The 27,571-nt window shown below is 45.5% G+C and overlaps 1 protein-coding gene across 1 annotated transcript; it reads right to left on the bottom strand.

The window, feature by feature from the left end:
- Positions 1 to 293: 293 nt before the first annotated feature.
- XPNPEP2 (X-prolyl aminopeptidase 2) lies at positions 294 to 26,395 on the bottom strand. The gene is made up of 21 exons (XM_054576954.1): positions 26,347 to 26,395; positions 24,015 to 24,088; positions 22,464 to 22,574; positions 21,253 to 21,316; positions 20,135 to 20,239; positions 19,795 to 19,881; positions 18,429 to 18,575; positions 15,537 to 15,638; positions 14,781 to 14,862; positions 14,334 to 14,529; positions 13,459 to 13,548; positions 11,432 to 11,541; positions 10,604 to 10,681; positions 9,211 to 9,282; positions 7,121 to 7,181; positions 5,636 to 5,705; positions 5,044 to 5,148; positions 4,546 to 4,605; positions 3,946 to 4,022; positions 1,087 to 1,176; positions 294 to 488 (listed from the first exon to the last, which is right to left on the bottom strand). The coding sequence occupies exons 1-21, from the start codon at positions 26,393 to 26,395 to the stop codon at positions 294 to 296; spliced, it is 2,025 nt and encodes a 674-aa protein (XP_054432929.1).
- Positions 26,396 to 27,571: the final 1,176 nt, after the last annotated feature.

The raw sequence follows: 27,571 nt of genomic DNA, 5'->3' as shown, positions 1-27,571 counted from the left end.
GGCAGAAGCAACAGGCTCTGCCAAGTTATAGGTTAGAGCTATGGGCTCACTTGAGGAAAGGAACTAGCTGGCTCTCTATCCCAGGGTGGGGAGCCTAGCCAGAGGCGTACAAGCCCAGAGGGGGCCTGCCTGGGGCCAAGATTCCCTGAGTCTCTGGGGCTTGGTCCTGGAGAAGGAGGCTGAGGGTGAAGGTTTCCAGAAAATGGGCCAGCAGAAGCTCTTGGAGCATGGGTGGTGCAGGATGAAAGATGAAGGAAGATAAGCAAGAGGGCTAACAGGGCAGTTATAGCCCTCTAGACACTCCAGCCGAGGATGGCAAGAGCGGAGACTGCCAACAGAGAGGCCAAGAAGGTGGTGCGTGGTGCACTTGCAGACAGGGGCTCCGTATGCTGCTGCAGCCACTCAAACTCTTCCAGCAGCTTGCGCCGCTGCAGCTCAGGGCCTACCTTCTTGCGGATGGTCTGGTAATAGTGGTTCAGGTACTGGATCTGCAAAGAGTAGGAGGGATGAGGTCTTCCACAGGGTGAGCTGACAAGAGGTGAGGTTTGGGTGCCATCCAGTCCCTCGCTGCCCACCTTGGCCCAGCTAACCATAGGTACCCCACCTTTGATGTTTTGCTCCTGATTCCCCAACCACATGTCAGGCCACGGGCATTTTTCTGGGGCTTTTTAGAGGCAGTTTGACACAGTGGCAGTTTAATGTCATAGTGACTTTCATGGGGTATGGGTGGAAGGAGAGTGAATTTCGGGCCTGGGAAAGAAAGTAAGTTAATCCATTTTAGGGAAGAGGTGCCTGTGGCCCAGAGAGCGGAAGGGATTGATTTTAGTTCTAGGACTTGAGATGGCAGAGTCCAGAGACCCATTCTCAGATTCCCCAGGAGCTTACTACCGGGGGTTGGGCAGGCTGGTCTGATTGGAGGGTTCTAGAACCTCTGGGGTTCCTACAGGTGCCATCAGTGTGGACCCTCACACCAAGTGGAAGAGGCAGAGGGTCTTGGGGTAGGGAGAGCAAAGGTGAGAGAAACCCAAGGTGAAGACAGGCAGTGGTTCGGAGGCTGAAGGGTAGTCAGTGCTGAGGGGCACTCACTTGCTCTGGGGAGAGCAGGCTGACATCAATGAGGTTTCGGTCATAGGGCACCAAGGACACCACTTCAAAGGTCAGGTAGGTCCCTGGATACTGGGAGGCCACAGGGAAGATGGGAAAGCAGAAAGTAAGTGAGGAGGAACTAGGCTAAAGGACAGGCCGGGACACTCCACCCACAACCCACGGGCACAGGGAACTGACCCTTGTCAAACTCAAGATTCAGGTGAGGCCTTAGCCTCTGACATTGCCCTTAGCTATACCCCTCTCTACCACTTAGCACCCCATCTTGGATGCTTCCCTCCTGATTCTTAAATTTAGACTCAGGACTGTATTTCTCAAAAGTGTGTGCATACACAGCACCTAGAGAGCTTGTTAAATGTGTGGATTCTGAGGCCCAACCCCCAAGACCACTGGAGTGAGAATCTGTAGAAGAGGGCTGGGAACATACAATTAAATAATTTAAACGTAAGTATTAGATTTTTATACTCATCTATCTAATCTCTATCTGTACCTATATATCTCTATGCATATTTCTGTCTATGTGTCTATCAACAGATCTATCTACATAGATAAGTATAAAGAAGAAAAATAGCCAGTAATTTTCACCTCTCACAGAGCTCTTGCATGTATGTGCTTAGAAAATTCAAAGTACAAAACGGTACCCAATAAAATTTGAAAGTCTCCTGCCTTCCTGCTTTCCTTCCTGAAAACATTTTAGGCATATACAGTGTGCATGTGTGTGTGTGTGTGTGTGTGTGTATAAAGTTTTTTTAAATTCATGCAAAATGGACCCTATCATATACTACTCTGCACATTCTCTTCTCCACTGCACCTCAATAATAAACCTAGGAGACCACTCCATCTTAGCACAAGGAGATGCAACTTGTTCTTTTTAAGGGCAATGTAAGGAACTATAGTATGTGGATAATGATTTATTTAGTCAGTAATAGATATTTAGCTTGTTTCTATTCTTTAAACTATTACAATCAATGCATTGATTACCATCAATGGTCACCAACATCATTGCATAGAAACATCTTGGTGACCTTTAGTCACTATATCCAGAAGGTATATATCTGGCAGAGGGAATACTGAGACAAAAAGTATAGGCATTTTTAATAGAAATTTTGATAGATATATTGTCAAACTGCCCTTCAGAAAGGTTGTACCAGTTTGAACTTCCCCCAGAAGTGTATGGGAATGCCTGTTTCCCACAGACCCACCAGTACTGGGTATCATCAAAGTCTCATTTTTTGCCAATCAGATAGGTGAAAATGGTATTCTATTGTTTTGATTTGTATCTCTTTAAGAGTTAAATTGAACATTTTTTCACATTTTATAGGTCATCTGTGTTGATCTCAGTGAGTCACCTCTTCATGTCCTTTGCCCATTTTTTTCCATTTTCTCTATTTTTTGTTTTATTGATTTTTAAAAGATCATAGTAAGAGAAGGACATTCACCATTTTTCTGACACATGTGCCGTGTTTGTGATACATCTTTTGACTATGGTATTGTTTTAATATGAACGTTTTTTAATTTGATTTAGTTAGAATTATCAATCATTTTCTTCATGGCTTCTGAGTCTTATATAGAAAGACCCTTTTCCACCCTAGGATTAAAAATGAATTCATATAGGTTTTCTTCTAAATTTTTTAGGGTTTCACATTTAAACCTTGATTCATCTGGAATTTTATTTTGGTGTAATAGTGAGGTTCTTCGGTTTAATCCCCATCCCCAAAAGATTCGCTATTTGTTCTCCCTTCCATTTATTAAGCAATCTCTCTTTTCTTTACTGTTTTGAAATGCTAGTTTTATTGTAAACTAAATTCCTGTTTCATTTATGGATATTGTAGGGTCTATTTCTGGGCTACCTCTTGTGTTCCATTGTCACACCTGCCTCTCCCATCTCCAGTGTCACACTGTTTTAGTTATGGTAGCTTCATCGCATGTGCTAATATCTGAAAGGGCTGGTTTCCCTTATTGCTCTTTTTTTTTCTTTTTAGAGTTTTCCTAATTATGTAGATATTTTTTAAAATTTTTATTTATTTATTTTTTAGAATGAGGGGAAAGGAGAAAAAGAGAGAGAGAGAGAAACATTGATGTTAGAGAGAAACAATGACCACTTGCCTCTTATACATACCCCAACCAGGGACTGAACCCCCAACCTAGGCATGTGTCCTGACTGGGAATCAAACCAGTGATCTTTCACTTTACGGGACAATGCCCAGCCAACTGAGCAACACTGGTCAGGGCTATGTAGCTTTTTTTATGTTCATTTTTACAAATAAACTTTACTGTCATTTTGTAAAGTTATGAGGGCACCCAGCTAGTACTGCTTAAATTGAGGTTGGATTGAATTTACTGACTAATTTAGGGAGAAATGACATCATCATAATGAGGTTTCTTTCCAGATAGCATCATTTACTTAAGTCTTTTTGTGTCCCTGAGTAGAGATTTCCTCCATGTAAGTTTTTTAAGGCTGTACATAGGTATTTTTATCTTGTTGGTTGCTATTACTTGGAATTGTTACCTTAACAAGCTCCCCTGGTGAATATTATGTGTATTGAGAACCAATGACTTAGGGCAGGAATTCTCATTCATTTAGTCTGGAGTGGGACCCAGGCATTGGCATTAAAAAAGAAATCTCCCTAGATGATTCTAATATTCTAATATGTAAAGAAATTTGAGAATTTAAAAAAAATTTTTTTTGGAGCTAAGGAAGACTCCAAGTAAATTCATGTCCACACATTCAAAAGCCCTTCTCCTTTGACCTTCTGTACACCCTCCCCCACAACACGTACACACAGCCCAAAGTCACTGCCATGCTGCCTAAACCTCCAGCCCATCTCAGTGGCAGTTTACCTTGGTCTTTGCTTCTACCACAAGGGCCACATCTTCAAGGCGGATCCCAAATTCACCATCCTGATAGTAACCAGGTTCTGGAAGACACAAAGACACTGGTGCCATTAGGCAGGGGGAGGACCTGAGCCCAGGCTCCCTGTATCATTTGAGGAGTAACTACAGAGGATGGTTGCCTGGCTGCCTTTGGCTAGTGGCTGGAGCCAACCCACCCTAGTTAGATGTTCATTGGCTACACAGAGTCAACCTTCTGGCCTTCAGCTTCCTCACCATCCCTTGTAGCCCAGTGGTGAAGACTTCAGGGCCCACTTAGGTCCTGAAGGTACCCCCATCTCCTTGTGGCCACTGTTCTGTTATCCTAGCATTTGGTCAGAGACTCTGTAATTTGGGTTTACAGCTGGGAACCAACTCCCAAGAGCAAAATGAGGGTATGGGCTGAAGGGGACTGGGGTTAGGGTGCGACAACATATTTGGGACTGGAAATGGGGAATAGAGGGAGGGCAGCAGTGGAGCACAGTTGTGCCTGTGCCTGTTATGCTCCCTAGACTGCAGTAATGGACTAGTCTTGGGGTGCGGATCGGTGGAGAAGCCCGAGAGTCATACCAATGGAAGTGAACATGCCCTTGCTCATAGTAATGCTGTTGGACTGGAATCCCACTGGCCCTGGAAAGGGAGACATTGGTAAGGTGTCAGCTCTCCAGTACTCACCAGCTTGGAAACTAGCAGACTCCAGGGAACAGTAGGTAACTGGGGTGCTCTGGGCTCTTCTAGCAGCATTTGTCCACCATATCATTGTCTACTTGGGACTGGTACAGACCAGATTGGCTCTGGCTTTTATTTCTGAAGTCTCTATGCCAGTCAGCCACTAGGTATAAACCTGTTACTCCTCTTTCTGGGGACCTCCCAGATGCCCGGCAGGCAGCAGGAATGGCCAGTTGCCAGCATTTCTCACTTACCCCATGGAGCATCACCTCCCACTAGCTGGGTAATCTTGGGTAGATCACTGCATCTTTGAGGTTCTTGGTAATTTCCATAACTGTGAAGGCCTCTACCACATTCAGAAAAAGGGAGGCCTTGAGGGACTCTTGAGGAGATACCTACACTCGTGCACACCCAGGAAGTTGCCAATGCCATGGCCAGTCCCATGACCATAATTGAGTCCAACGTCCCACAAGGCTTTGCGTGCAAAGGCTTCCAACTTAAGTCCTAGAAGAGAGATTGCCCCCAGTCAGTTGGCTACACCCCAGACTGTTCACCTTGCTCCTTCTTGCTCTCTTGTTTTAAAGCTAACTACCAGAGTGCTTGTGGAGAGGGGCTGCTGAGAGGCAGGTAAGCATGTATTATCTTCAACACACTTTATGTTGTACACATTACCTGGGATCATGACTCTACTACAACTTCTCCCCTATATTCATCAAGACACTTATTTCCTCCAGGAATCCTCTCCAACCTGAGCTACCCTTGGATTAAGAGGCAGGAGGCTTGGGCTCAAGCCTAGCCCTGGTTCTCCTACTGACTCTCTGTGCAACGTTGGGCAAATCATGTTCTCTCTCTAGGCTGGATTTTCTTATGTATACAATGTGTGGGATGATGGTATAATAATCTTTGCCTCATCAGCCTCCCCAAGGTGGTGGTCTGGTCTAAAGAAATCAGTGCCTAAGACTCTGGGTCCAGGATGGTCTCAGAAACCTACCTGATGTATCAGCAGGAAAGATGAGTCTTGACAGATCAATATTTCCTATCAACACACGGGTGTATGCCTCCTGATGGGGGAAGAGGGAGAAGTGATGTGGCACACAAGAGGGATAGCCTGAGTTTCCAGCTGCTTGACCTCTGTATACATGCAGATATGTGGGCCCAGACCTTTTGAGGAGGGGGTTGTTGGGAGGGAGGTGCATGCTCATGTGTGCTCACACAGGTCCTGAAAGATGGCCAGAGGAGGCTGTGGGGGATCTGCCCAAAGCTGGGGCTTGGTCCATGCAGCTCTGTTTGGCTGGTCCACTGGGAACTTGTAGATAATGGTGAGCTGATGCATTGAGAGCAGGGGCTTGGAAGGCAAACTCCCTGGGCTGGAATTCTGATTTCGCTATTCACAAACTCTGAGACCTTAAGCAAGCAACTTTAACTTCTCTGTGCCTCACTTTCCTCATCTATAAAGGGACAATCACAGTACCAGTTCATAATGTTGCTGGGAGGAGTAGGGAGGCTTGTGCACATAAGGTGCTCCAAACAGACTAATACTCAAATTGAGGTCAGTGTCCTTATTACCATTATCATAAACATCCTTTAGTTTTCTTAAGGTTATAAGTTTGGGTTGATGTCTGATAATTTGGCAAGTCAGCCTTGTTCGCTCAGGGCTGTTTACCTTGTGGAAAAAGAAAGGAAAGTGGACTGACAGCGGCCTCTTCTCCTGGTCACTCCCTGTGGCAACATGGCAAGTCTTCACCACAGACACACACACGCAAATGCACGCATGCGCACACACACATGGGTTTTTCATCTCGGGCAGCCTGGGGCTGGGGACTTTACCTACTAAACTGTGAGATCCTTGATGCCTAACCAGTGTTGGTTTTTTCTCTGTTCCCAGCATAATGCCTGAGCCACAGTCTGCTTGGTGAATGCATGAATGCAGCTCCCTGTACCCCACCTTCCCTCGAGGTCCCTAGTACACATAGATGAAGTCCCAGCTTCTACACCAGACAGACCAGCCCTCACTGCCTCCTGAAAAGCTCCAGCTCCTTTCCACCTCTGAGACATTCCTTGTGCCATTTCTCTTCCTGAAATGCCTTTCTTCTTCCTTTCTGCTGAGCATAGGGGCTAGGCACACAGATAGCACCAAGTAAAATATTTGTTCATTGATTTACTGAAGTGGGATGATGATAAGCTTGGGCACATCTAAACAAATGCCATTTACATCATGGTTATGTACCAATTTCAGTGAGAGCACACAAGTAGCCACACATATCGTGAAGTTCTATTGGTGGCCTGAAACATCTCTGTGGAGGTACCTGGGAGCACTGGGTTTTGTGGTACTAACTTGCTGTGTGAACATGGGGAAACTACTAACCTCTTAGGTTTCAGTTTCAGATTTTGTAAAATGAAAGGGCTCTTAGTAGAGTGATTTCTTAGGTGTCTCGCAAATGAGGGTGGGTAAAGGAAATCTAGGTCCAATGCTTACCTTTTGGAAAGCAGAGGGGGTGCCCCAGTGGACTGTCCTGGTGATGTCTGTGGTTCCATCCCTGCATAGAAGGAAAATCAACATGTCCAGCTCTACTGAATACCTTGGGATAGGGATCGTGGCTATGTGCTTCCAGTGTGCTTTCCATGGGGGTTTGAGTGGCAGGACTGGGATGGGGGTGGGGTGAGAAGTGAAAGAAAAGATAGCTGCCGTCATCAAATGTCCATCTTCAGCATTTATGCATGAAGGGTCTCTGCAAAGCTATCAAGTGCAAATTATTATATTGTCAGACAATCCTGATTTCCCACAAACAGATTTTAACTCCATGACCCCCATTTTGGCTGTTTATAAACTTTGGTTTGCTTGGGTCAGGTTGATTCTAAAAGGTTTTGTGTAAAGTGGGAGGAGATTGTCCCATTTTTACAGATGGGGAAACTGAGGAACAGAGAGAGCATAACACTCACACATTCAGATAGTTATTTACCATCTATGGAACATTTTTGGCAGCTCACTGGGAAGGAAGATAGGGCAGGCCTGATTATCTCTATTTCACAGATGAGGCAGTTGAGGCCAGGAGGCTGTGTCCCTTTCTGAGCCTTAGTGAAGCCAGACCTGCAGCAAGCACTCACTCTCCACATATTTACTCCATTGTAAACATGGATCTGACCCAGGAATTTGCTCAGAATTCCAGTGAATGAAGCCAGAAGCCAGAAGCCAAAAAGTCTGACTTCCAACCCTAACTGCAGCTGTTCTCCCAGGGTGGCCCATGTGGCCATGCTTGGGAGAGGGGGAAGGGAGAAATGGTCCCAGAGCCCTGGGGACTCCTCCTTGGGAGCAGGTCACAGGGTGTGGCAGACTTCCTCAGAAGGAGAGAAGAAGTGAGGTGACCATTTCCCTGGCCTCACCCTGCTCTGAGTGCACCCCAATCAGCAATGCCCCACAAATTCACTTCCCCTTTGCACATTTGCTGTGTGCAGTACACAAAGAGCCACACTGGTGACTAGGAAAGGCTGCTAGGCTGACTGCCTGTTATGCTGGCCCCCAGAGCTGTGTTCAGAACATGTTAAGTGCCTTTATCATTAGCACATTCACCATTTCTACAGGACAGAGGATGGCAAACTGTTCAAAATTATTTCTTACTCTTCCATTAGTTCTGGCACTCCTTTCCGCCCCCCAGTTTAATCTTCCCACAGACTACTTGCTTCCTAGGATCAGAAGGGAAACTCTTCCAGCTCTTCTCAGCTCAGCTCTTGTGTGAATGATTGGTTACATATTTGGACAGAATGGGGTTAGCCTATTCTGCATGGCCATCATATCTGGGTGGTTAGGTTGTCCACTGTGTAGGGGTAACACGTATAAAGGGATGTCATTCACTTCATGGTTCTGTAATAATTTAAATGCTAGCACACAAGTAGATAAATAGATTGGGGGATTCTGGTACAGGGGGACAGTGCCCTCTTACATAGAAGGTTGTGCATGCCCTACGTGTGGTTTTGCATGCAGTCAGAGGAGCACACACACATTTCTACTCACAGACACATACCCATGCTAATGGGTGTGCCCTGTCTCAGCTTTGCTTTGGGTATCCCCCAAGGTTGCTTTTCTTCCTTTCCTGATGCTTTTGGAGGCTAAGTTCTGACCCCACTCGCTGACATGGTCACCTCACCCATCCAGTTGGGAGGGAAGGGGACTGAGGAGGATAGATGGCAGTGGGCTGTGTCCAGGGTGTGCCTGAGTGGGTGAGAGTATAGGTGCACTGTTTGTGCAGTCAGGCAGGGCTGCTAAACATGGCTATTCAGACTGTGTAATAATATGTGAGCTTAAAAACATTGTATTTGAGCAAAAAGAATCTTTTCCTGTTTCTCACTGAGGTGCTGTATGCCCAGCCCCATTGTTTTGGCCTCTGTGTGTTTCTTACTGAACATAGTCTCCGCCCCCAGTGTAAAAATGGGACAGCTCATTCAACGAAGGCCTCTTTTTTCTCAGATGAAGAATCTGTGCCAAGGAAGGGACAGCTTTGGCCAGCTTTTGGCCAGCCCACGGTGTCTGCATTGAGATAGCTGGACCAGGGCATGATGGAGGCTACGTACCAGTATTGTCCCCCGGAATCCACCAGGTACATCTCATCTGAGGACAGCTTGCGGTGTACTTCCTTGGTTGGGCTAAGAACGGGAGAGATGCTGAGAAAAGGAACAGCTTATCCATGCACTGGGTGGGGCAGAGGTCCTGAATGAAAGCAGAGGAATTCCCTCTCACCCATGGGGGTTAGACTTCCAGGTTGACTCCTTTGGGGAAGTCATTATCTCCCAAAGGACCCCTAAGGAAGTCCACAGCTTCTGCTACTAATGTCCTCAACAAGTAACTATTTGTACCTCTCTTCACAAACAAGGTCCTGGCCTCTAGCAAGGAGAGAAGGAAAGCCTAGAATATGGGAGCTGGGAGAGCCTTAGAGAGTACCCACTGTAGTCATCTATTTTTACATAAGGAGAAACTGGTCTACAGAGGCCAAGGGGTTGCAAAAGGCCACAGGGTAAAGCTGGGAGGAAGCTGGGTCTGGACTTCCTCTAACTTCCTGCTGTGTCCTAGAGCAGAGGGCCCTGAAAAGCCAGAGTTCAGAAAAAGAGGCTACCCAAGGGTGGGGCTGGAGAGCAAGGTCTGGTAGGGCCAAGGAATTCCTGCCTTGGCCAAGGCAGATGAGGGCTTGTGAGATGCCAGGGGAAGGAATTCTGGGATAGACCAAGCCAACCCTTGGAGGGTATCTGACCTATCCTTTCTGTGCCCATGCCACGTTGAGGCATTTGGACAGCTTGATGCCCCAAATTTCATCAAGCAGGTCTACAGGTGTTTTTTCTTTCCCTATGGAGCCAAACATCTGGCTAGTCTACATCTTGGGCCCACCTTAGTTGGTTCAGACTGAGTGACCAGGCTTTTCTCCCAATGTGTTTGTGAGCTAAGAATTAGCTAACACAGCCCTGGTTGGTGTGGCTCAGTGGATTGAGTGTCAGCCTGAGAGCCAAAGGATCACTGGTTTGATGCCCAGTCAGGGCACATGCCTGTGTTGTGGGCCAGGTCCCCAGTTGAGGGCACACAAGAAGCAACCACATACAGATGTTTCTCTCCTTCTCTTTCTCCCTCCCTTCCTCTCTGTCTAAAATAAAGAAAGAAAGAAGAAAAAATTAGCTAACATAAATAACTCACAGGATGCCAAGGAGAAACATCCAACAGCAGTCTTGCATCCCATCCAGATCCCTTAGCTGTGAGCACTTACAAAGTCCCAGCCTCTTGGAGGAAAATTGCTCAGGCCTTTCAATTCCAAGGACCCCAAACTCACCCACTGGACTCCACTCCCCACCCCTTCCCCTCACGGTGCTAAAAGCTTCAAAGCTTTAATATGGACTCAAGTCCCAGATCACTCCCTCCTCTGTCCCCACATCCACTGGGATCCCACTGCAGAGCCACAGAAAATTCTTTCTCTTAAAGTACCTGTAGTGGGCCATGGCAGCATTCAGACCACTAGCAGAGATGGTTTTGAAACTGGGTCCAGAAGAGAACTTTTCTTCCCTGAAAAGTACAAGGCAATGATCTAGTACTTGTACTTATTCTTGAACTTATACTAGAATGAATGGGCTCATTCATATCTAACAAGGGCAAATGAAGGTCACAGCTGCCTCTACATCTGCCAGACTCTCCCAGCCCCACCTCGTGGTTCCATCTTCCCAAGTCCTGACTTGCCACTTATAGAGTACTCAAGCTTAGAGACAGAGGAAATATAGACACCAGTTATTCCTCCTCCACCTCCATTTTACAGATGGGGAAACCAAGGCCTGCACAACTCACAGTGTGTTCATGGTAAAGCAAGAGTGAAGAAACTAGTTCCCTGTATTTAAAAATTTCTCCAGCCCAGGAGCAGCATCCTGCACCTCAAACCTACACTTTGCCTATGGCCTGGGCCAGGCGTGCCCTCAGGAAATTTCCCTCCTCAAGTTGATATTCTCAATCGATCCACAGGCCAGTAAACCTGAACCAGCTTCCCCCAGGGAGAACGGCCTGTACCTGAAGCAGACACTAGGGGGCGCGGTTAGGTTGCTGCATTGAAGTTGTCTGATTGCCATTTGGGGTTGGAGAATGCCACCCAACACCCCCTGCCCAATTTCAGGACCACTCAAGACCCTGCCACTCCTTGTTCCAAAGGAGCCCCCAAATACAAAGAGGGTCATCTTTCCCCTTAAGTATGGAGACCAAGTCACTCTCCTTTCCACCATCCCCACATTAAAAGATAGTCAGCCATAAAGGATAGCTGTGATCCTTCACCCTCGGAATCTGTCCAGCTGCTCTGCCCCTGAGAACTCGTCCACGGTGCCTTTGGGCACGTTCTTCTGCAGCCAAACCAAGTAGCGGATCACGGGCACGGCATCTCGTACCTGGAGCGGGGCAAGCAGAGAAGCTGGCTGAGGAACAGTTTCAATCAAGGCTTAGGGATACACGAGATCAGGTGGCTGCTCTGGGAGCTGAACTTGAAGAACACGAGGTATTCACTGGCTATTTGATTATATTAAGGAATTCTTGTTCATGTTTATTTATATGATCACAAGGTGGTGATGTTTAATTTAAAGAGTCCTTATCCTTTAGAGATATTTACAGATATATTAACAGAAGAAAGGATATTATATCTGGGATTTGCTTTAAGGTCACCCAGCAGCAGAGGGCGGGGAGTGGAGGAAGGGAATATGCGCTTGCAGATAAAATGGGATTGGCCATGACTTGATTACGGCTGAAGATTGATGTGCATGGGGATCATTATGCTATTTTCTCCACCTTCACATATGTTTAAGATTTTCCATAAGAAAAATTTTTCTGACATGAGGTGTTTTATTCTTATTTTAACAGGTATATCTAAAAGAGTGAGCCATTTTCTTGCCAGGGTGAGAAAATCATTACAGTGAACACTCATTTTAACACTTAAATGTTTCAGATGGTGCTAAAAGCAATACATAGGAGTATACCATTTAACATAATAATTATGTGTATATAATTATATTTATATAGTTTATCTTATATAGGATTATTACACATTTATATAATTATATATTTATATGTATATACACATTATATGTATTTAAATGTATATACATACACCCATTTATTTAATATATGATTATATACTATATATTGATTTATATTAAAATGAGCATACTTATTTTTTACAATATTTTATCTATTTTTAGAGAGAGGAGGAGGGAGAGAAAAGGAAGGTAGAGAAACATCGATGTGTGAGAAATCCATCAATAGGTTGCCTCTCGCACACCCCCTACTGGGGACCTATCCTGCAACCCAGGCATGTGATCTCACTGGGAAGTGAACCCATGCATGACCTTTTGGTTTGCAGGCCAGCACTCAATCCACTGAGCCACACCAGCCAGGGCTTTTAATGAGTATATTTAAAATATTTAAACATATTAATCATTTATTAATATTTATTATATACAGTCAGTCCTCCATAGCCACAGGTTCTCTATGCACAGATTCAACCAACTATGAATCAAAAATATTTGAAAAAAATTTCAGAAAGTTGATCCCTAAACAATACAGTTATAACAACTACACAATGGGGCAAAAGTAGGTTTATAGTTGTTTGTATGGAAAAATACAATAATTACTAAATAATAGTACAAGAATACACTGCACACTCACAACTGTAAACTTATCATTGCCCCACCTTGTATTTATACAACATTTCTATTGCATTAGGTATTGTGAGTAATCTAGAGATTATTTAAAGTGTATGGGAGGTTGTGTGTTGGCTATATGCAAATACTACACCATTTTACATAAGGGACTTGAACATCTGCAGATTTTGGTGTCTGAGCAGGTCCTGAAACCAATCCTCTGTGGATATCGAGGGATGACTGTTTTACTTATATGTGTTTTATATATACATATTCTATATTATATATATATATATACACATTATATATTTATTTACATTTATTTAATCTTCAAAACAACCCTCCGTTGTAGGTTATTATTATACTCCTCATTTTACAAATGAGGTAACTGAGGCCCAGATAGGTGAAGCGACTTGCCCAAGGTCACCCAGCTAGGAGGTGAGTGGAGGAGCTGTGGTTTGAACTCTGATACCCTTGCTTCACGGTCTGTGTTCTGAACCATTGTACCATGCTGGAAGGAAGGGAATAAAGTACTGGTGGGTGCCCAGGAATTCTGTGTCCACTTCTCTGTTTCAGTGAAGGGGATTCTTCAGGCTCCCTCTGCAGGGTCTTCTTTCTAACCAATCAGACTGGGAGCTCCAAAAAAGCTATTCTGCCTGCCCATGGACTTACATGGCTGTCCCTGAGAAGGTCTTGTTCCTTGCTGTTTTTCACCGCCTTGGTTATCATCACTGGGGAGTAGGTTTCTTCTACAACTTTATCCTGTCATGGGCAGAGAAGAAGAGATCTGGGAACATTTTCCAGGGCACAGTTGTGTTTGAAACAAGGATTAGCAGAAAAGCCTGGGTGAGGGGAGACTTGCCCATCCCTATGGTGGCAATGACTTTTCCTTATGTGCTTTCTGACTACACAGGTCTTTCCCAGTCTTCCATGGCCAGATTAACCTTCTCTCCCTCTCTCCCTGCCCCTGGATAATTTCCTGCCTCTGGATGCCACCAATACTCTGGGACATATCAGAGCCTGGTCTCTGCCATTCAATGGGCTAATTTTGACAGCGTGAGTTTCCTGCACATATCATACCCTAACATCTGTCATTTATTGAGAGCCTGCTGCATGCCAGACATTGGGTTTTACATACACTATCTCCTCTAAAGCTCCTCAGAACAACTCTTCTGAGGTTGGGACTCTTATCACCACTTTACAGGTGAGATAACAGAGGTCCAGCTTGGCTGAGCAGTTGTCCAATTTCATTACCCAGCCACCTCAGAGCAAAGCCAGGATTCAGTCTCAGGTTTGGTGACTTCAAAGCCCCTGCTCTATCAGGCTGTACTCCCTCTCACTTCCTTGACAATCTCTGAGTTTTCCATGGGCAGCCATCCAGTTCTTCTTCTTCCTTCTCTTCCCAGGGGGGCCTAGAAAGGAACTCACTGCACTATTGGCTGACCAACTGACTATATGACCGAGCAGCTATAGCCTCAATTTAGATGAGGCTTATCAGAGCTGGAGTGGGGCAGTGTCTAACCTTGGTTGGGGCCTGGCAAACCCACCTCAGGTATCACTTTGTAGAGCGCATACATAGTATTGCTGGTCCCAATCCATATCCTCACGGTTTCTGAGGCATAAGCTTGGACGCTGTCATAGACTTGGTTGTAATCTTCAAGTTGCACGCACATGGGGCCTGTGCAGCTGGAGTTCAGATACTGTAGGGTCTCGGAGTTAAAGCGACTCTTGTTTACAAATAACCTGGGAGGGGAGGCAAGACAGGGAGGGTCCTGAGTGTCTTTAAGGACAATGCAAAGGACCAGTGGCCCTTTGTTTCTGGCGGTCAGGGAGCAGAGCAGACCAGATTTAGAGCGGGTGGGAACAGGGATCAAAGGATCAAGAAAAGCTCCAAGCTCATAGAAAGCCTGCATATTGGGGTGGGGTAAGTGGTGAAGCAGTGACGGGTGGAAATTGGAAGAAGTCCAAAACAGCAAGCAAAGGAAAAGGCATACCTGATAGAGGAGTTCGTGAGCAGTGTGTAGGAATAGAAGAAGGGGTTGTAAGGGATGTCACTACTGCGCAGATTGAAGAGCCCTGGGGAAGAGAATGACAGGGACCATTTATGAGGCTTAACTGCCTGGGCCAGCACATTTGACATGCATGCCACACTGTTTGCTTTGGCACCCCAAAGATGGCCAGCAGCATACCTGCTTCATCTACCTTTGCATGTTTCTTAGTATTTGTGAGTGGGTGTGTCTTTGAAGCAGGGATGAGAGCTATGGGCCCTTTGTCCCAGAAAAATGCAGATACCCCGCCAGCAGTTAGTACATAGTTTTAGTGGGTTCCCAGATTATTTGAACCCTAGAGCTGGGGTTAGGTAAGAAGCCCTGGGTCACATAGCGGCAGAACAGAGCTGACTAGGTGTTAAAGCTGGGTATGTGAGTGCCATTGGATGGTGGCTGGGCTGCTGGGAGGTGTTCGTTGGGGTTTTTCCCATTCATGAGACAGAAACCTTTGCTACCGAGGTCAGGCCATTCTCCCAGTGGCCTTGAGGCTGGTCCCAGCTTGCCCTGGGCTTCCTTGTTGCCTTATTCAGCAGACGTGATCTCCTTCCCCCTCCCCTTAGTTCCCATAGGCCATGGCCACAGAGCTCTCAGAACTAGTGGGTACATGGTAGTTGGGGGAAGAGTCCTATGTTTGCAGGGCCCAGTAGGCTTGGGTGTTAGGGGGACTCAGGTGTCAACACATGTCTGCAAATCTGTACTCACAGGCTGTCTCATCAAGCATCGACAGAAGCACAGCAGTTGGGGCCTTGGGATGCTTCTGCATCTGGCTGCGGATGCTAGATACTTTCTCCTGCCAGGTGCTCCCTAGAAGCAAAGGAGCCCAAAGAAAGCATGAGTAACATACCTTCTCTTTGACACTCTTTCTGAGGGGGCTCTCTTAGGGCAATACTTTTTCATTTCTTTAAAAGCAGTGAAACTCTCTCCAAAAAAACTTCTACTTGTGTAGTCCTTAGGGATATGGTCTCTGGATCCAGACTATCTGGGTTCAAATCCTAGCTGTGTCATTACTAGCTAGGTGACTTTGGACAAATTAGTTAGCTCCTCTGCATCTTATTTTGTACATGAGTACAAAATAAATGATAATGGATCATAAAGATAGTATCAGTAGGGTTGTTATGGTGATCAAATTAATTCATATATTTTTAAAAATACATTGAATTTATTGGGATGACATTGGTTGATAAAATGAAATAATTTCAAGTGTTCAATTCTATAATTCATCATCTGTATATTGAATTGTGTGTTCACCACCCAAAGTCAAATCTTCCATCACCATTTATCCTCCCTTTAAACTGAATTGACAGTTATAATGCACATGTAATGGTGTCTTGGGGTATAGTAAGTCTGATATAACTTTATGATCAATAAATATGCATGCAGAACAGAGATCAGGAGAGCAGTCCTAGTTGAAGGGCAAAGGAATAGGGCTGGACCATATTTAAGCCTTATTCCTGCAGTAACCCTGTGATTAATAAGCTACAGATCTGGGCTAAGCACTTCATGTACTTTGTTTTAATTCTTACTTGGCCCATTTTACAGAGTCTTAGGGGAGGCTAAGTGACATGTCTAGGGTCTTATAGCTGGCAAGGGGTGGAGCTGAGATTTGAACCCAATTTGTTTGACTACATGGCTCATACTCATAATCTGTACAGACATTGGACTATCTTGCTAACATTGTCAGTTTCCAAACATGTGCTTAAACTTAGTGTCACAGAGCTTTCCTGTCTGGGATGCTTGTATCCTGATCTCAGGACTTTAGTTTTCTTCTGTTATTTCTGCACTCTGTAAAGAGAGAGTCTAAAGAGACTACCTCTATACAGGGCTAGGAATTTACTGGCAGAAGGTCATAAACTCTTAATAACGTCTTAGTTGGGCTCAGAGATTAGCATAAATAACTTAATGCCATTAAAAACTTTATGCAAACAGGTAAAATGATTCAACAAGAAACAAAGCTTGGGTACGATAATTTTTAAGGTTCATTTTATTTTATTATGCTAAAATACACATACCATAACGTATCATTTTAACCATTTTAAAGTGCACAATTCAGAAGATTGTGCAACCACCACCACTATCTAATTCCAGAACATTTTCATCATCCCCAAAAGAAACCCTGTAGCCCTTAAGCAGTCACTCCCATTCCCATCTTCTCCCAGCGCCTGGAAACTACTAATCTTCTTTCTGTCTTCATGAATTTTTCTCTGCTAGATTTCATACAAATGGAACCATATAATATGGGGTCTTGTTTCACTGGCTTCTTTCACTTGGAATTGTTTTCAAGGTTTATGAACATAACATTTTCGAGACCAATAATGAAGGCAAATTTGAAGTATCTGATACATACAAGCATCTTGAGTAACTAACTTTTCATGTCCTTTCCCTTGCCCTTTCCACCCTTCAAAACCTGAGTTGCTATAGAAACAGCCTTTCATCTCCATAACCTTAGAGGCTCAAGAATTTTGAGTCTCTTCCTTGAGGACTAGCAGCCTACAATGGCTCAGTTTCTTCACACTTGTGGGAAGTGACAAAACTCATGCAAATTGTCTCCCAGTTTCTGGGAGGTTTTTCTCTTTATCCCCTCCCCTTCCCGACATAGCTGTGTCCTTCTTTATCTGAATGAGTTAAGTTTTATTTTTAATTGAACAGCCTTGGATATCAAGTTTCTTTAAAAACTGTCAAGATGCAGAAAGAATGATTCTGCAAGTTACATCAGAACGGATAAAGAAAATTGGACACAATTTTAACTTGTTTCATCAGACTGCTATTTTGAGATTTCCCTCCTGCTTTTTTGACTCCTTTCCAAACAACAAATGTACATGGACCTGCATGTGGAAAGGGGCCTCTCAGATTGCCCAATATTCCTAGGAGTCTAAGTCCATTGGCTCATTCAGGATTCCTGGGAAGGTAGGAGGTTGTGGTGGCCAAGACACTGATTCATAGTCAGTAGCCTGGTCCTGCCAGGGTTTTAGTAACTACTTAACAAGAATCATAGAGCATGCTGCTCTTTTATGACATATTTAGATGGTGTCAGTAGGGTCAAGATTATTGATCTTAGAGTTTTGGGGGTCAGTTAACTTTCCTTTGTGGTCCAGCCGTAACTTGAACCCTAATCTGTGCCACAGACTTACCCCGAGCTTATTTACTGCCTTTGTTCACTCTGCGTCACCCAACCCCAGCAATTGTAAGCCTAAGTCCTCATCACAGGAGGGCTTGAAGTCAAGGTATGAATGATTCAATATGAGCTGGTCTTCAATACCAGATAAGCAACTCACATCATGTTTTTTCTCTCTCCAAAAGGGTATGTTATTTCTCATCTTTCTCTGACTCTTCTGTTTTCGTCATCCCTGCTCCCTCTTGCTTCAATCCTAACATTCTTTATCCAGCATTTTCTAAATATGCTTTTGATTCAGACTCCCTTTTGAAAAGGCCCAGAAATCTGTTTTGTAAACAAGCATCCCAGGCAATTTGAATGTACATGAAAGCTTGAGAACCATTGCTTTGGTACCTCTTAGGAAAAAAAAAATTAGCCAAAATAGCAGCAGCAGGGACCTGTGTTGCTACAGGTTGGGAATAAGAGTTGGCTTGGGGAATTACCTGTGAACTCCTTCTGTAGGGAATAAATGGTCCCATTTGGAAGTTTAGGTCTCTCTGACCCCCATACCAGGTCCACAAGGTTGGTTTTGACGGAAACCAGCTCTCTGTCAGAGCCTTTGAAGGCCATATCATAACTCTTCCAGGTTCCTGCAGAGACAGGAAGAAGTCACTTGTGCCCTCCTCACTCATACCTCAGGAAAAATCATGACACAATTTTCAGGCACAGTTTGTCCTTATCCACTCTGTCTCCTCTTCTGTTCCTGCAGCCCCAGTTGCCCAGAGCCTGTTCAAACAGTCTCAGTCATGTACTCCCACCTTCTTCTTTCCACTTCCAAAGCCTAATTTCCCTGAACCCACCCCAATGCTGTCCATAACCAATTGGCTAAGCTCATTAAGTGCCAATGGCTGCGGGGCTCTCTTTTGGTACTATCCATTTTATTTTTAAAAATTAAAAAAGAAATCCTCACCCCAGGATGTTTCTATTGATGTGTGTGTGTGTATGTGTGTGTGTGAGCGCGCGCGTCCGTGCGCGTGCGAGAGAGAGAGAGAGAGAGAGAGAGAGAGAGAGAGAGAGAGAGAGACATTGATGTGAGACAGAAACATTGACCAGTTACCTCCTGTATGCATCCCAACTAGGGATTGAACCTGCAACCTAAGTGTGTGCCCTGACTAGGAATCGAACCTGCATCCTTTTGGTGTACAGGATGACACTCCAACCAACTGAGCCACCTGGCCAGAACAATACTATCCATTTTAGCTGAATTTCAATGCCACAGCCCAAGAGGATGTTGATGTTCAGGCCATTGGAAATACTGTCAAAGAAGCCATTTCTGAACTGGAAGCCTTTAGTGCATGTTTATGAGGACTCTGTCCTTGGGGTCAGGCTGGCCAGTCAGCTGGAGCCCCAGAGCTCAGGGAGCTATATTCCTGGAGGGAGAGGACTGTGCTTCTTTACTCAGAAGCCCTTTCAACTCCTTTGAGCCTTCCAAGCTGCCTTCCAGAAGAGGGGCTACCAAGTGATTCTAGAGCCTTAATTGGTAGAGTGCTAGGTCACAGAGGATTGTTCTGGGTTAAAAAATGACCTAGCCTATTTATCTGCTAGATCTTAATACTTCTCTGGGTCTTCTAGGCAGGATCTTTGCACTCATGACTTGAAAAATATGTAATCATTTTAAAAAACATATTTTCATTATATAATCCATGAATATATTTTTGTTGCAAAATATTCTGCAACCACAAGTTCAAACACTCTACCTTTCAAGTTATCCTATCCTTCCTCCTACCAAGGTATGTTTCTTTACATCCCAGGGAAGCTGAGTCACCCTCATTGGTGAAGACAAATATAGGGACTGGGGGAAGAACTTACCAATGGAGAAAAGGAGGGGGTCGAAGCCCACACGCCCTCCAGCAGGAATCTCAGTGAGGAGCCAGTTAACAATGGGAGCACTGCCAGCTTAGAGAAAGACAGGAAGGAACAGAGGTCACCTCCAGGGCTAGCACCAGGCCTTCCAGCCAGGTTTCTTCCTGTGACAGCCGTGTCATGTGTGTCTTCCTTGATAGCAGCCTCAAAGTTTAATCATGGCCTTGAATTTCCCCTCCTTCCCATAGGGGCCGAGCATGACCTTGAATGTATCCCCTCACCTGTACATCCCTGAACTTAGTCTCAGTTCCAGAGCTTGGGGGACAAATCCATGCAGCCCTTTTACCTTCCTTATGGAGTTTCCAATTGCAGTCCATCTCCTGCTCAGCCTGGATCCAGTAGCGACTGTCAGTCCAGAGACCTGCTTTCCCCATGGTCACCACTGCAGTTCCTGAGACAGAATAGATAAACTTTGAAGTGAGGGTGAAAGTGATGTAGTTTTTAGTGTATATGCAATACAGTGTTGGCTCTGAGAATGCCCCAGGGGCCTCTAGAGTTTCTCTCTTCCATTGGAAGGAAATGAGGCAGGAGATGTAAAGAGAGCCTTAATGGAAGCCAGCAGAAAGGGTGCCCAGTTTTGTGTTGAGGACCTCTCTTAAGGGAGCCATTAGGACATCTAATAGGAGAAGTGGGTGGTGTTTTTTGTTTTTTTTTTTTGCCATTAGAAAGAGTTGATGCTGCATGTGGGTGCTCTCAGAAAAGATGGTGTAGTCAATGTCAAAACTCAATGGCTCAGAGGAACACTAAGCCAGGGCCTTAGTTGAGGGTGGGCAGACAAGCCAAATCCAGCATCTTTGGGGGGAAAAAAGGAGGGCCCACAATGGGCAAGGCAAGGCAGCTTGAAGCCCAGAGGATGAATGTTTAAGGATCAGCAAGGGAAGCTTGGATTTCCTTCAAGGGGCCAGGGTCAAGGTGGGAGTCCCCTTCAGAAATTGAGACCCTGTATAAGGCCTCTACTTTTGTGTCTCATTTGGCCATGTGAGGTCATGTTTTCTCTTAAAGGACATAGTGCCTCATAGTGCCAAGTGAAGCACTATGTGAAGGGACTCAGTGGGCTCCTAGTGGCTAGACATAAGAATAGCAACTGTCTCAGAAAAGGACCCCAAGGTGTGCTAAGCTGGGCCTGGCTGCAGCAGAGGCAGTGGACATGGGAGGGAAGCCAAGGAGGGCTGTTGGCCTCATGCAGAATTGTGGCTGGTGAATTATGAGATATATGCTCTGGGGAACCTGATGGAGCACCTGCCCTGGTGACACTTGTTGGAGTAGTGAAGGGGAGGCAGAGTAGCAAGAGTCTTCTAAACACAAGGTCCTGGGGTCCCAGCTGCTGAGAACTAGCCACACCAGGGCATCTGTAACCACCTCTGAGTCAACCAACAGAAGCAAGGAGGGCAGGGTAATGGTCACCTGAAGATCCTGTAAAGCCTGTAATCCATGTAAGCCGCTTGTCATGGTCACCAATGTACTCGCTCTAGGAAACCAACAACACCATCGTTAGCCATCTTCATGAACTCGGACCCCACATGGAAGGTTCCCAACTCTATCTCAGTTCTTTCTGGTCAGATTTAACCAGTCCTACAAGCCCAGGCATGCTGGACACCCCTTCCAGGAAACCCTCTGGAACTTTCCCCAGCCCTCAGGATTTTTCCTTTGAACAGCTGTACCTTTTAGAGGCTAAACTACCCACCTAGCCCTGGACTGACTGTTCTGCAAAGGCCAGAATGCAAATTCTGTGCAGTCTGGGGTCATGTCTTTTGGTTCTTCTGAGTCTCTCTCCAGCTGTCCTCCTCTCTGCCCAGTTTAGCACAGTACACCAAGTACGTCATAAATAATTTTTGCAGAGGGTTTTACACATTATTGTATTTTGATTTTCATAATCCTCAGACACAGATTTCGGTATTCCTATCTTGCAGAAGGGGAAACTGAGGCTTAGAGAAGTTCAGACACTTACCCAAAGTTCTTAGGCTTTCCCAGCAGGTGGGAAAATTCATTTAATACTCTAATTGACACTGAAAATTCCTCCTCTTCCAACTGCGCTGGTGTTGGAAAAGTGGGTGGGGTGGAGGGGGAAACAGCAGTAGGAAAGGGTGGGATGGGTGGGCAGGGGCACTATTTTGGGAAAAGCAGTTCTTCTTCAGACCATCTTGTTTCCTGTCTGTTCCTCCTCCCCCAGCCTATACCCCAAACTCATGTAGTCTGGGTCTGTGTATAACTTCAATGATCCATTCATTAGATTATGCAAAGGGCTGAACGGGAAGGGACCTCAGCATTTTCTTCAGTTCAGTTCCCAGCCTACATTCTAACCTCCTAGGGCAGGGTGGCCTAAACATTCATTCTGAATCTGCTATCTAGGAAGTGATCAAAATCCATTCTGAAGTTGTTTATAGTTTTATGGCCCGAGGTCAAGATTTGGCAATGTCTTCCCTCCTATGTAATGGATTGCATTCTTTCAGCTGCCCCAAACTCCCATGTCCAAGCTCCCCACTTCCTTCCCTTTGCCTGTCAAATCCTTCCTCTGCCTTCATCTCCTGAGTCTTAACAATCTGTTTGTAGCCTGTTCTCATAGGCTGCCCCAGGGTAGCAAAAAGGGCAAGGGTGGGGGTAGAGCTGTTACTTACCATGTGGGCATCTGTGTTTGGGATAATGTAGGCAGAGAGATTATTTATGTTCATCTTCTGGCGAAGGGCTGTGAGCCGCACTGTGGTGTTGACCACAGTAACTGGAAGGTACTGACACAAGACAGGAAGACATCAAGACACACACAGACACATATTGCTTAGAGAAAATGACACCTGGGCCCACAGCATCCGGAGGAGCCATCAGCCTCTTCTTAGGCAGGGGTTGGGAGCTGGTAGGGTTGGTAGGCTGGGCCAGCCTGGGGACGGATGGGGCAGCAGCTGATGCTATGGGTTAGTCTAGATTAAGGTGCATGAGTAGAGTGGAAATGGAAGTGTTGAAGAGCTTGGAGAGGGATGCTTTGTGACAGTAATGGGAACTGAGTCTAGGATGGAGGTGTGGGTGAAAATTGCAGGGGAAAATCTCTTTGCATACCTTGGAGGTAGCATTGCCAATTTACCAAACAAAAATACAGGATGCTTACCCAGTCACATTTGAATTTCAGATAAACAACAAATAATGTTTTAGTGTGAGTATGTGCCATGCACTATTTGGGGAATACTTATATAAAATATGCATTATCTGAAATTCAGATATTTGGCATTCTGTATCACATCTGGCAACCCTACCTTGGGGACTTTTTCATATTTCCAGTCACTGGTCTCAAGTGGCGGAAGATAGTACATGAGCACCCCCAGGGTTTTGGGACATTGTCCAGAAAGAGTCCCTCTAAGCCAGACATTTTTGAAAAGGCTGCTTTATCTTTAACATAAAGTATGGGGTTTTTATTTATTTTGTTTTGTTTTGCCCTCTACTCCACAATATGTCCATGTTTGTTTTAATGTAAAAGTAATGTGGCTGGCCCACCCACCTGCCTGTCCCAGTGGTCTCATAAAGTTGACAATGCAAGCAGATGTATTCCTGAGGCTTAGTGGATGCTGGCAGGCCCACTAGCTCTCACCTTTTGGCCTATGTCTGCCTGGGGAAGCTCTTTCACCTTATTCTGGTTGTGGAAAGAATCACTTTGGTCTCCAGCCAATAAGCTGATGACTTTTCAGCTCTAATTTATTGGGCCTTCTCCAGGTCTTCACACCCTAGGCCTCCCTTTCTTGACCTTCCATTGGCCCTTCTAACCTGTCTTCCTTCCTCCTCCCATCTGTGCCTCCTTTTTTGCTGTTCCTCTAGAATTCTTGTTTTCTTTCCTCCCATCCTCCTCTTGGCCTCTGACTAAACTCAGCCAAAGGTTAGCTATGGGCCTCCCACTCTCCCCTCGCTTCTTCCCTCCCTCTAATGGGGTTGGCCAAGTCCAAACTGGTCAGCTGTGGGAATGGGTGGTAGGGAGAAATGAGGGACAGATATCAGACACCTGAGAATGTGTTGCCCTTACTGAGGGAGGAGGTTAATCAGAAACAGTGGCCCCAAATTCCAAAAATCAGGAGACAGGCTGGTAGAGGCAAAGGCTAACAGCTGAGCCAATAGGAGAAGGGGAGGATGATAGAACCTGTGGGGCAGTGTTGAGGTAGGGGCTGGGGTGGGCTGAGCTAGGGCCTCACATGAGGGCTGGTTGAACAGTTTCTTATGTCCTCTCTTCTCAGGTCCATTGGCCTTGCATGGCCCCAGGCAAAAACTAGAAACCAGGAGAAAAATCCAGGGTCACTTGGCAATCATATAGTTCCTAGAAAGTGCAGGGACCTATTCCCCCAACCCTCCTTCCTCCCCTGCAAGTCCTCTATCCTTTGAAACACATGATGCTGTCCAACTCTCCTTGAGGATAAAAATAATCACATTTCATAGGAAATAAGGCTGAATTGGTTGGCACTCTGGGTCACAATCAAAGAAACCTGATTCATTGACAAGTGATTGCCACTTTTGGAAGGGTTTTAGTGCTCATTATATCAATTTTTTCCTTCTAATCTAATTGGATCTCCTCAGGGTCTACTGAACTGGAAAAGTTGTGTATAAATTAAATTTTTGTAATCAAATTTTCTTTGAGATGCTCTAGAGGATCTTGCTAAATAACCACCCTACCTTCATTTTACCCTTCTATAAATCTAATTTCATATACATTGGGCTTACTTAAATTCAAGGCCCACTTGTACCATTTCTTATAATCTAAATCTCTGCCTATCATTCCAGGCTAGTTTTAAGTATGTAAGACAAGCAATCTCAGTCTGACATCATCACCTGGTGGAGAAAGGTGGGCTAATACTAAAGAACTCCTACTATGTGCCAGACACTGAAATCAGTAATTTATCTATAGCATCTCATTTGATACCTGTTAAAAATTCTGTGAGATGGGTATTATTGCCCACTTTCTATAGAAGAGGAAGCTGAGGCCCAGATAGGTTTAGTAACTTGCCCAAGTTTTGCCACAGCAAGTCAGTGGTTTGAACCCAGGCCATCTGAGTACCAAAAAAGCTGAGCATGAGAAGGTAGTGCCACAGAAGGGACAGAGTACATGGAGGCTTAGTTTCCAACTTGGGATGTGCCCCAAATTTGGTGTGATTCTAAGGAGAGTCACCCAGTATTCACTGATCAAGCATTTCCTAAGTGCCAACTGTATGCCAGGCACTGAGCTAAGCCCTACAGGCTCTGGGCTCTAAAAGTCAGTCCAGTGGTCTCTGAAAGTTCTTCCCTCTATCATCCCACCTTTTAGGAGGACCTCTCCAGGGGGTAATGGGGGCCTGAGTATGGGCACTCTCACGGTACTTTTACCTTCTGAGTGGATTGAAGTATAGATAAAAGGAGGGTGACTGGGGTTTAACACCACAAATGCCTTGCTTGGTTGTCTTGGTCTTATAGACTTAAGGGGGAGATGAATCCCATCCTATTGATTTAAGAAAATGAACCCTCACTTCTGCAGGAACAGATTTCTGGCAAAATGGTGGTGTTAAGATGCCAACATAAGAAGCAAGACTCAGCCAACTTTTGTCCTCTGGACACCCAGAATGAGGTCCAGGCTGTGGCTCTCAAGGTCAGGCTCTGCAGCCAAATCGTCTATGGTTCCTGACACAGGGCCTGGCACTGGAGAGGTGCTCAGAAATTGAGTATTGAATGAATGAGCAAAGTCCTGCTGACAGAGAACAAAGGAAAGGAAGTCCTCCCTAAATCTGGAAGTAGAGTAGTGTGGAGGATGCTGAGCTCACAGTTACTGGTAATTATGACCAAAGAGGAAAACCAGGGCACTATATGTATGACAAAGACCAAGCTTTCATTAGGCTCCTCCAAGCCCTCTTCTTGATTAGGCCTTAATTTTGGCCCAGCAATCTTGTCCTTGCTGGGTCTGAATCTCCCAGTATTAGCAAGAATCTCACTAAGTGAGTTTAGAGAGAATCTTCCACCATTAATATCTGATAACCCCTTGATATCTGATCAAATCCCTCACTCCCACCCTTGATATTTGATTATCCTGGCCTGCCTTCCAGAAGAATCTTGTTAAGCTGGTTTAGTAAGACTCTCCATACCCTTGATGCTTCCTCTTAGGAATTTCCCATCCACTGACCCCCTTACTCTGATCATTGGCCATATTTGCTGTATTCAGGGTTGAGTCTGATCTTCCTCCCCTATTTCAGTGTACTTACTACAATAGCCTTGAATAAAATCTTCCTTACTTTTCAAAACATGTACCAATTCATTTTTTTTCATTAACAGGTGGAAATGAAAAGGTGTCAAACCAGACTGGACCTGAGTTTTGAAGGCCCCAAGGACTGGCCCAGGTATTATTTTTCCTCAAGACAGAGAGGGGGACCAAGGGAAAAAGAGACAACCTGCACCCCAGCCCTCACTCCAACCATTTCTGAGTCCAGAGGTGGAGGCCAGAGCTGCCTTCCAGCTGAACAGGTTATCCCAGCATGGGAGGTGATGGAAAGACTGAGATGCACATACCACAGAGGAGAACAAGCCAAGGGCAGCAGCTCCAGGGACCCCAGGCCATGAAGTCTCCAGATGTTGGTGCTGGGTCAATGGAGGGATGGTGGAGAGTGGATAGGCCTCTTCCTTTCCTGTCCTCTTCCTCCACACCTTTCCTAGGCAGGAGCAGTCAGTGGGTAGGGGCTGGCAAATGTGGAGGCAGTATCTGGCTGGTTAATGGAGAGTCTTCCTCTGGTCTGTTTTTTGATTAGATAAAACAGGGATCCATGAATCAGGGCAGGCAGAGAAGCCTCTGCTGGCTCCCAGTCTTCTGGAATAAGGTGTGAGCCTGCCCAGGGAAGAGTCCAAAGATCTGAGACAGAGGAGCAGCGACTAGTCTCAATCAAGGCGCTTCTCCCAGCCCCTTTTAGGTACACTAGCTAGCCTCACCCATTCCTGAATTCCATCCTCCTCCCTCCGGCAAGCTGTTTCCCATTAGCTCCCCAACCCCAGGCTCTGGTTACAGTCACACTTTTGCTGGATCTTTAAAAGGTGGATCTTTATCCTTACTCCTCCTCTGAGGTGGCCTGTGTCAGAAGTCAGTGTCCTCTCTTCCTAGTGCCTGGGAAGTACCACTTCACCCCTCAGAGAAGTTGTTTATAGCTAGAGAGTTACTTTCTTGAGCTGGGTTGAGTCCCTTTGGGAAAGCCGATTCTGTAAAATGCTGCCAGCCACTGGCAGAGGGGAATATTGCCTTTCTCTCGGAGTTGTTAGTACCATTCACACCTGAGAGGGAACAAGACCCAGAGGCCTATTTGAAGGGTTCAGGGGATACCACTAAAGAGGAAAGAAGACAGAGAGAGGTGAGTTTGGAGCCCCCAAAAGACAAATTTTGTTAACTGGACATGGCCTTTCTGCCACAGCTTCTAGAACATGGCTTTGGTTCCTCTGCAGTCACTACTAGTCAGTATGACTCCCCACAAAGGAAGTGGTGAAACTGAGGCCAGCTTTGTCTCCACAGCCACCTCATCAGAGGACAGCTTGCTGCACCAGTGGCAAAGCAACTCCCAGTAAATGTCCTTAGAACCCTCAGCCGGAAAGGAATACTTCTGAGAAACAAACAGGCCCAATGAACAGGTGCTGGCCTAGCCTGGAGAGCCCCAGAGGCAAACCACTTACTCCTTTTTATTTTGTTTTTAATGTATTTGCACTCTGCTTACGTGCACAACAAGTTTAAGGCAGCTTTAAAACAACCCATCCA

The sequence above is a fragment of the Pteronotus mesoamericanus genome, unplaced genomic scaffold (genome assembly GCF_021234165.1).
Source record: "Pteronotus mesoamericanus isolate MK-2021 breed Mesoamerican mustached bat unplaced genomic scaffold, CSHL_Meso_final contig_40, whole genome shotgun sequence".
Classification (NCBI taxonomy): domain Eukaryota; kingdom Metazoa; phylum Chordata; class Mammalia; order Chiroptera; family Mormoopidae; genus Pteronotus; species Pteronotus mesoamericanus.
The sequence above is the reverse complement of the archived record's forward strand: the minus strand, read 5'-3'. Positions and strand labels throughout refer to the sequence as shown.